At 39.6% G+C, this 12,583-nt stretch overlaps 1 protein-coding gene across 1 annotated transcript in view; it reads right to left on the bottom strand.

Moving 5' to 3' along the window:
- Positions 1 to 12,491, bottom strand: part of LOC147033009 (beta-4C adrenergic receptor-like) — a 26,176-nt gene extending 13,685 nt beyond the window's left edge. Inside the window, exon 1 of the mRNA XM_085871113.1 lies at positions 11,737 to 12,491. Coding sequence (XP_085727239.1) covers positions 11,737 to 12,378 — 642 coding nt within the window. The 5' untranslated portion in view covers positions 12,379 to 12,491. The remainder of the gene's footprint in view (positions 1 to 11,736) is intronic.
- Between the last annotated feature and the right edge of the window lie 92 nt (positions 12,492 to 12,583).

Genomic DNA, 12,583 nt, shown 5'->3' with positions numbered 1-12,583 from the left:
CGTTCTGGGGAAGAAGATGTTTGGAGGTTTTAGGGTAAATTCAATATGGCCATCAAACCATGTGATCTTTCAATTAGAAATTAACAAACTTGTTCAACCATGCCTGGAGGAAGACGTGTGTAAAGTTTCACCTCAATCAGTTCAGCCGTTTCGGAGACGAAGAAGTTTTTTTTTCATTTGAAATTTCAATCCAATATGGCTGACGAACCACGTGTCCTATGAAATCATAAATTTAAATTCTACCTATAATGGGGTAGTCGATCAGGTCTATGTAGCTTCGTGTTACTCGGGTAATTTACATTTTTCTATCCAAGATGGCCACCAAACCATGTGACTTCTGATGTTAAAATATTTTACCATATGTGCAGCCATGGCAGTCGATGACAGTTGCCAAGTTTCGCTTTAAAAATATGTGGTTCCAGAGAATAAATAATTGCATATTTTCTTCAATCCAATATGGCTGCCAAACCATTGGACCTATCAATCATTCTTCAACAAACCGATATCCCCTACCGTTGGAGACAATGTTTGCAAAGTTTCCCCTTGATCTGACCAGCTATTCCGGAGAAGATGTTTGAAGGTTTTAGGGTAAATTAAATGTGGCCACCAAACCATGAGACCTATCACTTAGAAATTAACAAACTTGTGGAAGGACGTCTTGGGGAAGGTTTGCATATAGTTTTGCCTCAATGTGTCCAGCCATTCTGGAGAATATTTTTTGATTTTTTTTTCGAAACAATATGGCTGCCGAACATCGTGACGTATGATGTCATAATATTTTTTTTCTTGGTTGAGTTGTTTGGATGGTGCTCAAGAAATTTCAAATTTTTCCGATGCAGCGTTTTCCCTGTCGAATTTTAACCGGGATTCCACTTCACCAATGATGTCAATAGAAATCACACTTCTTCCCATTGGGGAGTTCTTGCCAAGTTCAGAGTTTCATTTTTTTTCCCCATTGTGCGATTTCGGAGATACAGAAGTCCAAAATTTTTAGGTTCTTCAAATATGGCGCCCACACCACATGACCTCTGGCATCATAATTATCAATTAAGTCTTCCACAAAAAAGATACTACAGTGAAAATTTTGTGTCGATCTGACTTACAGTTGCCAAGAAAATGAATTTTAAATGGAAAAACCCCCAAAATTTGCCGGCGGAAGAAAAATAATAACTACAACTGCCACTTTATAACTGCTGGCAGTGATGACTGGGTAGGAAGATGTCCGGCTTTGATAGAAAATACCACCCTGCTTTGATACAACATGAGACTGACGAGTTCCCGACTGAGTAACACGAAGTGCTCAATCTATTTATTAAGTATGCAGTTAGCCCTTTTTTTCCGTGGGACATTGTTGGTATCAATTGAATTGGCATTTAAATTACCTGAACACAAAGCTATAAATGTGCGTGAAATGTCATTATGGGTCCACAGGGTAAACTGGAACTGCGGTGAGTAATACGGAGCTCCCCTCCCACACCCGTCTCTCCACTATGCGGAATTGATGAATACTGGACCAAGTAACATGCCACATTCAATCAATTGAATACGTAAGCAGTTATCCCTTTATCCTGAATATATAGTCGGTATAAATTGAATTTTTGTTCCAATAACCTGAACACAAAGTAATAAATGTGGACACCATTGGTGTAGAGTGTAAAGTGGGATTCCCCTTTGTCTAATGAGGGCTTACATGTTTCTCTACGACGTGGGATTCACAAGTTATGGACCGAGGAACAGGCCATGTTCCATCCATTTATTATGCATACAGTTGACCATTTTTCAGGGGACATCATCGGTATCAATTGAATTGCTACTCCTGTACCCTCAAACGCATGCAGACGCAGCCTAGTAAGCCTTATGCAAAAAACCCCCCAAAAAACTAAGTCTCAGAGTCAAATAATTAAATAATCATGGCTTCCAGACCTTGTGGCCAATTGGATTGAAATTTAAAAAGACCATTTCACATCTCAGCTTGATCATCGTTGTGAAGTTTCACATTGATTGATGAAGTGGTTCCAGAGAAAACATTATTTAATATTTCACTTCAATCCAATATGGCAGCCAAACCATGTGGCCAATCAGGTTGAAATTCAAAATGTACATTCCACATCTCTGCTTGATCATAATTTTAAAGTTTCACATTGATTAAAAATATGTGGTTCCAGGGTTCTAGAGTGGCAGTTCCAGAGTAAACATTATTTAATATTTTACCTTCAATCCAATATGGCTGCCAAATCATGTGACCTACATCAAAATGACATGGGAACTTTTTCTTCGACATGGAGAGGCGGTCATACCTGAAAGTTTTGCCTTGATCTGTTCAACCATCTCAGAGTTGTAGACTTTTAGTTTATTAATTTTCAATCCAATGTGGCTGATGAACCACGTGACCGATGATGTCATATACTTACATTCTGCCTCTAATGGTGTAGGGGATGATGCATGTTGAGTTTCATGTTAATCGGGTCAGGTGTGTTTTTTTTCAAAGATGGCTGCCAAACCATGTGACTTGTGATGTAATTTTATCCCATATTCAACCATGGGGTTAGATAATAGTTGCAAAGTTTTGCTGCGATAGGATACGTGGTTCCAAAGAAAACATTATTTAATATTGGTTCATGAAAAAAATAAGTGACCACTATTATATATTCGTTATTCTTGTGTGTCCATATGTCTGTATGTCTGTCTGTCTGTCTGTCTGTCTGTCTGTCTGTCCCGAGCATAGCTCTGTGGGTTTTGATCCGATCCTGACAAAATTTTGGTGGGAGGTTTATATCATGATCAAGTTGTGTTTTACTGAAAATGGACGTGGTGCGCCCATTATGGGCGGAGCCACGCCCAAAAAACATGTGTTTTTAGGGGGTAGCCAATTTCAATTTGCATCGTCTCTGACGGGGTTTGTCAAATCTGACAGGGGTTTCAGTATTTAGTTAGCCCAATGGCACCTGCATAGCCCCATGGAGCTCGATTTTTCATTTTCGCCCCAAGGTCAAGGTCAGAAGGTCACGAACTTAGAAAATTGCGAATTATGTTTTTAGGGGGTAGCCAATTTCAATTTGTGTCTTCTCCGAGGGGGTTTGTCGAATCTGGCAGGAGTTTCGGTATTTGGTTAGCCCAATGGCTCCTGCATAGCCCCATGGAGCTCGATTTTTCATTTTAGTTCCAAGGTCACAAGGTCAAGGTCACAAAGTCACGAACTTAGAAAATTTCGAATTTTGACATAAAAATCATACGACCGCCCAAACTTTGAGAGCTAGGATGACGATATTTTTTATGCATAATCTTGAGGTCATTCCCCACCTACAGTCTTGAAACCATTTTGCTCTATCTCGAACATCTTGCCCGTGGCGCCCCCTTCAAGTTTGTTTTTATGCTGATTTCATCAAAGTATGGATAATCCGATGAGTGTGAAATGCCATACAGCCTATATGACGTTATATTGTTACTGGAATGTTCCAGAAGAATTTTTTCACCAAAGGTTATAATCCTTGAGCTTTGACCTTTAAAGGTCACAAAGGTCAAATTTTCAAAGTTGTGGAAATCAAACCGGGTTTTCGGCCTGCGGCGAACTAACTCCAATAAGCTATAGCACGTATCCTCTTTCCTTATTTTAATGTCCACAACATTGTTTTGTCAGCTTTAAAGGTTATGCAAAGGTCAAATCTTTAAAGTTGTTGAACGAAACCGGGTTTTTGACATTTTGCAGCTAATAACCTGTCACTCGTACCACATCATGTTGATCATTTTTATAACTTGGTCAAACATTATCACATTGTCTCATCCTTGACTTCTGAAACGATCTACATCGTCAAATACCGCTCGTGAACCATCGTCGTCTTCAGACTTGTTTTTCTTATATCCAATAAGGCTGCAAAACCATGTGACCTATCAATTATTTGTGAACAATCTTACATCTCCTTCCCTTGGAGAATATGTGTGTGAAGTTTCCCCTTGAGCTGACCAGCCGTTCTGGAGAAGATGTTTGAAGGTTTTAGGGTAAATTCAATATGGCTGTCAAACCATGTGACCTATCAATTAGAAATTAACAAACTTGTTCAATCATGTCAGGAGGAAGATGTTTGTCAAGTTCACCTCACTCAGTTCAGCCGATTCAGAGAACAAGATATTTAATTTTTCTTTATTTTCAAGCCAATATGGCTGACGAACCCTGTGACAGATGACATCATAAATATATATGTTGCCTCTAATGGGGTAGTCGATCAGGTCTATGAAGTTTTGTTTTAATCGGGTCAGGTATGTTTTTCTATCCAATATAGCCGCCAAACCATGTGACTTCTGATGTCATATTTTTGCCACATATGCAGCCATGGTAGTCGATGATAGTAGCCAAGTTTTTCTTCAAAAAGATAAGTGGTTTCAGAGAAAACATTATAAAATATTTTTCTTCAATCCAATATGGCTACCAAACCATGTGAACTATCAATAATCCATTGTAAAAACTTATATCCCCTTACCACGTAGAATAAGACCATGAAGTTTCCCCTTGATCTGTCTAGCCGTTCTGGAGAAGAAGATATTTAAAAAAAAATATTTCAAATCAATATGGCTGTTGAAACACGTGACTTATGATGTAATATTTTTTTGCTGTGGTGAGTTGTTGCGTCGATGACGCTCAAGAAATTTCAAATTTTCTGATGCAGCGTTCTCTTCACCGATGATGTCACGAATAATCAAACGTGTTCCCCATGGGGAGCTCTTGCCATGTGCCAACTTTCATTTTTTTTCTTTTGCGTGGTTTCAGAGAAACAGAGGTCCAAAGTTTTTCGGTTTTTAGCTGCGTCTCACGTAGCGAACGCTGGCTCTCAGAGAGCTCCGCATTGTTGTTGTTGTTGTTGTTGTTCTTCTTCTTCTTGTTCTTCTTTTTTGGTGAAGACAAAACCTTTATTGACTGGTGGAATGACGCGGGTCTTGGAAACATTTGTCCTTGTTCAAAGATGGCACCCATACCTCGTGATCTATTACTTCACAATTATCAATTAAGTACGTTATCAAAAAAATGCATCCTATGGTGAAAATTTTGTGTCGATCGGACTTCAGTTGCTGAGAAAATGAATGTCAAGCAAAGAAAAACCGCAAATTGCCGGCGGAAGAATAATAAAAATAAACATAACAAAAACTATCAGTCACCCAGGCTTGGTACCCTAATAAACAGAGAAAAACAATGGCTTACCCAGGCTTGGTACCGAAAAAAAAAACAGAGAAAAATAATAGGTTACCCAGGCTTGGTACCCTAATAAACAGAGAAAAACAATGGCTTACCCAGGTTTGGTACCGAAAAAAAACAAGAGAAAAAGAATAGGTCACCCAGCCTTGTGGGCTTAGTACCCTAACATATATTACTTATAAAATACATTATAAATCAGTATTAAAATAATTTATTGGTGGTTGCTGAGATGCGCAGTGCAGCATGTGAAAATCGGTTATTGATAAACAGTTTGAATATTTGAATGACAGTTTGAGTTTATGGTTAGATGGACGTACTGTGTAATGGACATGTCTACAAGGTAAAGTGTGTATCGCTAAATATATGATCATATAAAGTGGTGCATGACTAAAGTTATTCATATGTAGTTAAACTTTAAATATCAGTAATAATTATATATGTTTAAACAAGGATATTGCATTGCTGTGTTGACTGACTGTCTGGACACAACTTTGAGGTTGTGGGTCCATTGATGTTGAGTAATGTACTGATATGGACCTGCGGCCAGGGTTGGGGACCTCCATTTGGAGAAGTTCTGGGCTGAAATGATGGAAAATCTCAATGAAAAACGGTGCCCAGCTGATGATCCGGGTAGTTGGGAAATCAGTAAATTGCTTGTATGTTAAGGTTATAACTTCAAATAAAATAGCTTTGCACGTACTTACCAGTGCATAATAAATGTGTTTGTTTGTTTATATATGTCTGTTTGTATGTATATGTATATGCATATGCGTGTGTGTGTGTGTGTCAGTCAGTGTGTGTGTCCTCCACAACTCCAAAACTATAAAAAAAAAATTACCCCTGTGCAGGAGTGACGGTCATCTCTGCGAGAAAATATATAGCCTCCTGAAGTTAGGGCAGTTTTTGCAAACTTTGAAGTCACGTGACATGAAAACGAAAGCGAATATCGAAAATCCGGCCTGACAATATTTAGATATTGTCTCATAGATTCATATGCTACATTCAAATTCAAAATTGCTTGAGAAATGTAGGAGATAGATTTTGAAAATCGTCATTTTCGCATTTTTTGCCAACTTTGAAGTCACATGACACGAAAACGAAAGCAAATATCGAAAATTAGGCCTGACCAAATTTAGATATTGTCCCATAGATTCATATGCCACAATCAAATTCAGGATCGCTTGAGAAATGTAGAAGGAGATAGATTTTGAAAATCGTCATTTTCGCATGAAAATAGTCATTTTCGCATTTTTTGCCAAATTTGACGTCACGTGACACGAAAACGAAAGCGAATATCGAAAATCCGGCCAATCAAAATTTAGATATTGTCCCATAGATTCATTTGCCACAATCAAATTCGAGATCGATTGAGAAATGGCGGAGGAGATAGAATTTGAAAATCGTCATTTTCGCAACTTCAAAGGCCTCGTGACCTTGACCTTGACCTTCAGTGACCTTGAAGGGTCATACCATCGTGTACGTCTCGTCGACCTCTATCAGGATCACTAATGACCAGATCTCCCACTTCAACTTTATTGTGGACGGAAGGACGGATCGTCACCTCTCCTCTCAACACCAATATTATTAGGTCATGCTCGAAGAGATGACCTAAAAACGATCAGCCTGAAACTTTGCATGCATCCTAAGAAAAGTCATTGAAAGTGTAAAAGTGAAAATTGATTGTTTGGGTTAATAAAAACACCCCTTTTGAACATAATTTAAGGGGTGTTCATCACAAAAAAACACAAAATATCGTTAAGAAATCATTGTGACCTCTTCCAAGTCAAGGTATGGTTGAGCAGGCCAAAAAACATGGCGGCTTCAGACCCCAACAAGGTTACCCATGAAATGCCTGTGAGAGAGAGAGAAAGAGAAAGAGAAAGAGAAAGAGAAAGAGAAAGAGAAAGAGAAAGAGAAAGAGAAAGAGAAAGAGAAAGAGAAAGAGAAAGAGAAAGAGAAAGAGAAAGAGAAAGAGAGAGAGAGAGAGAGAGAGAGAGAGAGAGAGAGAGAGAGAGAGAGAGAGAGAGAGAGAGAGAGAGAGAGAGAGAGAGAGAGAGAACCAAGGATGTGCCTGACGAAGGATATAATTAAATCAGGGTGTTTTAATTAACCCAATCATCTAATTTTCACTCTTGCACTTCCTTGGAGTTCCCTGAGTGTGCCTGCAAAGTTTCAGGTTGCTAGGCTTTATGGTTTTGGAGTTATGAAGGCAGCACACTGACACACACACTCAGATTAAAATTGCAAATGTCACCCATCACTTTGCTGACAGGAATACTAAAAGGGGGGTGTAAAAAGAGAGGTGGGGAAGAGTGAGGTGGTGGAGGGGGAAAGGGCGAGGGGAGAGGGGGAGCGAGGGTGGGGGAAGGGAAGGCAGTGCAAGGGGAAGGGAAGGTAATAAAACACGCCCAAACAGTAATAGTTTCTTTTTAACCACCGTGTTCTCTATAAAACCGAGCGGGAGCATTTAAAACCCACGCTATCGACCTGGCACAGGTGTGCATGCTCGTACATGCAGCGACATTTGCACCCCTCCGGTCTGCTCACTCCGAATACAATTCATACTTGATATCCTCTGAGGAAGCTGCTTTAGATTCAAAACTAAGCTGTCAATCCGAAATAGACCTCTTCCCAGAGAGGGAGGGGGAGTGGTGGGAGAGTGAGGGAGGGGAAGGATAGGGAAGTGAGGTGGCAGAGAGGATGGAGGGAGAACAGAGGGGGGAGGGGCGAGTAGCGAGAGGGAGGATGGAGAGACGGGGGAGCAAGGAGTGAGGAGGGCTGTGGAAGCTCAGAGAGCGAGGAAGGGGGGATGGGGAGACCGAGGGAGGGGGATGGGGAGAGCGAGGGAGGGGGGATGGGGAGAGCGAGGGAGGGGGAATGGGGAAAGCGAGGGAGGGGGGATGGGGAGAGCGATGCCTAACCAAACGTCGCTATACACTCCTCGAGTGGGGGTGGGTGTGAAGAGGACAGCAGGAAGTGGGGAGATGGAGGGGGGAGGTTGGGAGGAGGGAAGCATGAAGGGAGGCCAGGAGGGAAGGGAAGGCAGTGCGAGGGGAGGCATGGGGGTGGCAGAGGGATGATGATTCGTCGGTATGATGGACAAACATTCGATAATATGAGTAAGCAAAGTGATAAAAACAACTTTATTGTTAAGAAATCATTGTAGCCTGTTCCAAGTCAAGGCATGTTTGAGCAGGCCAAAAAACATGGCATTTTCAGACCTCAGCGAAGTAACCCAGGAATCACTTTGGAGTTATGGAGTTGACACGCACGCACGCACGCACGCACGCACGCACACACACACACACACACACACACACACACACACACACACACACACACACACACACACACACACACACACACACACACACACACAGTACAAACTCGATATCACTGTGAAACACTTTGGTGATGATAACAACAACACACATTAACATGATAAATGAAACGCATGATCATAAACACAAACCAAATCGGCAACTGATCAGGAAAATACCACAAGAGAATTCAAACTTCACCGCTGAGAGCCAAACAACAATAAAACAAGAAGGGCACTTGGTTTAGTGCATTTCTCCACCATCTAATGCCTGATCCATGAGAACATTTTGGGCCCAATACATTTTTGAAATATCATGCTATACAGAACTCTATCGGTTTTGGCCCTATATCTCAATGATGAAGAATCACTTAAAAAGTTAAATAATTCTCGTATCAAGATCCGGATTTGGATCTTCACCAACATAGAATCAAGTTGTCATGCTTACATACCCAACCTGTCCACCAAGTTTCATCTGAATCCATCCACAACTTTTTGAGATATCTTGCTATATATTAGTTTCGCCCTTTCTTAAAATGGTGAAGATGAACTTAAAAAATTGTCAGATCTGGATGCGGATCCTCACCAAAATTGAAACAATTCTTCTTTGTCAGACACCCAACGTGTCCACCAAGTTTTGTCCAAATCTGTCCACAACTTTTTGAGATATCGTGCTACATATCATTTTTGCCCGATCTCCAAACGGTTTAGAATCACTCAAAAAAATTCTAGTAGTCGGATCCGGATCCAGATCTTCACCAAAATAAAACCAGTTTATTCTTGTGAAAAACCCAACCTGTCCACAAAACTTCATCCGGATCCATCCACACCATTTCGAGATACCCTGTCACACAACCAACCTGTCCACAAAATCTAATCCGGATCCATCCACAACTTTTTGAGATATCCTGCACATAAGCAGACAAACAAACAAACAAGAAAAAGACGTCGTGCAGAGCATGATACTTTCAAAATCCACCCCTCTCTCCATAGGATGCCATGGATACATCAAATTGTCCATTTCATTAAGATGAAAATTGACAATCTTAATCAAAGCTCAGGTCAATTGGATGAAAATTGATTATTTCTTCTCATTGAAATTGATGATTTCAGATTGAAAATAATGAATAAGTTTGACCTTGAGTTGATCGTTGACGGTTTGAGCTCAAAAATAGTTGGTTTCCAAATGCATTGACACAATATGCAAAGTTGTTCAAATTTCAAGCCAATAGGATGAAAAATGACGATTTTAGAAATTTGACCTCAAGATATCCTTTGACCTTTGACCTCAAGATCAATCGACTCTCAGTTGAGACTCCCTCTACAGTTTGGTAAAGTTTAATGACGACTGGTTTGGAATTGTAAGCGATAAACAAACAAACAGACAGACAGAATAACAAAATCGACTGACCAATATACTTGAAAAATCTTTTATTTTGCTAGTAACAAACAGAGGGGTCAAAACATAACCCCCTTCACCTTTGGTAACAGGTTAAAATCGTACATTTTTTTGCTGTGGTTTTATTCAAGATTAGTTTGAGTGCAATGTTGATGCAGACGGGCCTTTGCATTTTGAGATGCTTTCGAGTTATTGTAATTACATAAATACTTTTTTTTTCTCATGATATATTGACTCTGTCTAACATATCTTCTTTTCTCAATGAAAAATTTTATGTTATAATTACGTAATTTTATGTTATTGGTCGTAATAACAAAAACATCGTAAAGCATTTCAACATGTTATCTTTCTTCTGGATGAGAGAGAGAGAGAGAGAGAGAGAGAGAGAGAGAGAGAGAGAGAGAGAGAGAGAGAGAGAGAGAGAGAGAGAGAGAGAGAGAGAGAGAGAGAGAGAGAAGAGAGAGAAGAGAGAGAAGAGAGAGAAGAGAGAGAAGAGAGAGAAGAGAGAGAAGAGAGAGAAGAGAGAGAAGAGAGAGAAGAGAGAGAAGAGAGAGAAGAGAGAGAAGAGAGAGAAGAGAGAGACGAGAGAGAAGAGAGAGAAGAGAGAGAAGAGAGAGAAGAGAGAGAAGAGAGAGAAGAGAGAGAAGAGAGAGAAGAGAGAGTTCTTGTCGGGCATAACTTATTTTAGCCATTCGAGCTGTTATCATCAAATTTTCAACAAACCTGAAGGAGAATATGGAGGCCACTAATTCCTAAAAAAAAAAAAATTCAAGTTTGTTCAAATACAAAAAGGGGACATGGACAGGCTTTGCATTATTTTGAGATGCCTTCTCGTGTAAACGTTCTATGTTTTGGTTGTGTATTTCATGATAACTCTAATGGTATGCATGCGTTCATGATAGCTAAAATGATATACATTCATGATAGCTCCAAAAATTGTACTCTACGACTTGTGGTGATGGTGGTGGTGGTGGAGACCCAAACTTTTAACCGAGCCAACGAGGTTTCATGAAAAGTCCAGAATGTTAACATTAACAATGGCCAATCCTGATTGTTTATGATTTCTTTGAAAGAGATGGAAATTTTCACAGTGCAACCATGGGATTTACCTTTTCCACAGTGATAAGCAGAACACCCATGAGAGGAATAGCAACAAGGTTTAATCTTCTCCACCACCGAACCACTCACTGCAGTGGATATCGAATTCTACAAGTGTAAAAGTGTTATGTATTGCCAGATACAAGCAGTTCATTAAACTTTTAACTTTTCCTTGTACATTGAATGGTTAATTTCAGAATAAATAATATAACAACTCCAACCAGCCAGCAACTTTCATGATTCATTTTGACGAATACATTTATGACTGTTCAATATGGCAGTGACCGAGCATAAAAGTGCAACCGTAAATTTATTCGAAAAATGAAACAATCATCAATGGAGTGATTAAAATGGTGTAATGATGAAAACAACTCGTGGAGTTGATTAAAAAGGAATTTAAATTGAAAAATGAAAGTTTCTTCAAATACAATCCAAAGACTTTTTGATTCCTCATTGGACTCATTCAGTTATTCATCATAAAAGTTAATTTTGTGATTCATGAAGACATTTTTTCGAAGATTTAAAAAAATAATTATGATAAAGTTGCATAATTTACTCTTCCACTCCATTATTCATATTCTAAAAACCATGACATCACAACAAAGAGGATTGCTGCATCTTTTAACAAATAATTCAACTTTATAATTACCTATTATAATTCATGGAACATTTAAGTGACAGATAAATAAGATACCAGTCTTGTTTCATGAAGTTGAGGACACCAAAAGCACTTACCTGACGTTCAGCCTCCTTTAACACTCGATTGTATACAAATATCATGATGATAAGTGGGATGTAGAAAGAGATTGCAGAGCTAATAATGGCAAAATATTTGTTGGTGATGAAATCGCAACATCTTGGATCATCATAACAAGCCTGGGCTGCAGGATCGCCTGAACGCCACCAGCCAAGGTGGATTGGGAGGATCGAAATTGCACCAGAAATTAACCACACACACATAATGAGGATGTAAGCTCGGCGACGAGTCATGATGGACTGATAGCGCAGCGGAGACGTGATGGCCACATATCGATCAATTGCGATTGTGCACAGAGTCTCGATACTGGCAGTGCCTGAAAGAATGTCGATGGAAGTCCACATAGCACACATTGTTGAGCCAGTACTCCAATAGCCGATGATAAGAAGAGCAGCACCAGGAGGCATGATGAGTGCACCAATTAGTAGATCGGCACAGGCGAGTGAACTCACAAAACAGTTAGTAACTCCTTGCATCAATCGTTTGTTACTCGAAATTGCTCCGAGAACCAGAATATTTCCTGCAACTGTTATTATTATCAAGAAAATGAAAAATGTTCCGAAAGCAATAATAGGCTGAAGTAACATCTCCGAATTGTTTGAAATATTACTGCTATTCATCTTGCTCACTGCTGATCATCTTGGATTGAATCAGAAACCGTAAAGATATTTAACTGGGTTCCACGTCTCCAGAGTAAGGATTCTTTCTCCAATTATAGTGCAATGCACCAACTGGAGTTTGTGCAACTAACTCTCTCGAGATGTCTGTTTTAATTGGTGTTGATCAAACTTGATCAAATGATGTTGTGTTTATCTGAACATTTTA

This window comes from Eptatretus burgeri, chromosome 2 (genome assembly GCF_056783735.1).
Source record: "Eptatretus burgeri isolate ZD-2024b chromosome 2, Ebu_testis_v1, whole genome shotgun sequence".
In the NCBI taxonomy this organism is placed as follows: Eukaryota; Metazoa; Chordata; class Myxini; order Myxiniformes; family Myxinidae; genus Eptatretus; species Eptatretus burgeri.
The sequence above is the reverse complement of the archived record's forward strand: the minus strand, read 5'-3'. Positions and strand labels throughout refer to the sequence as shown.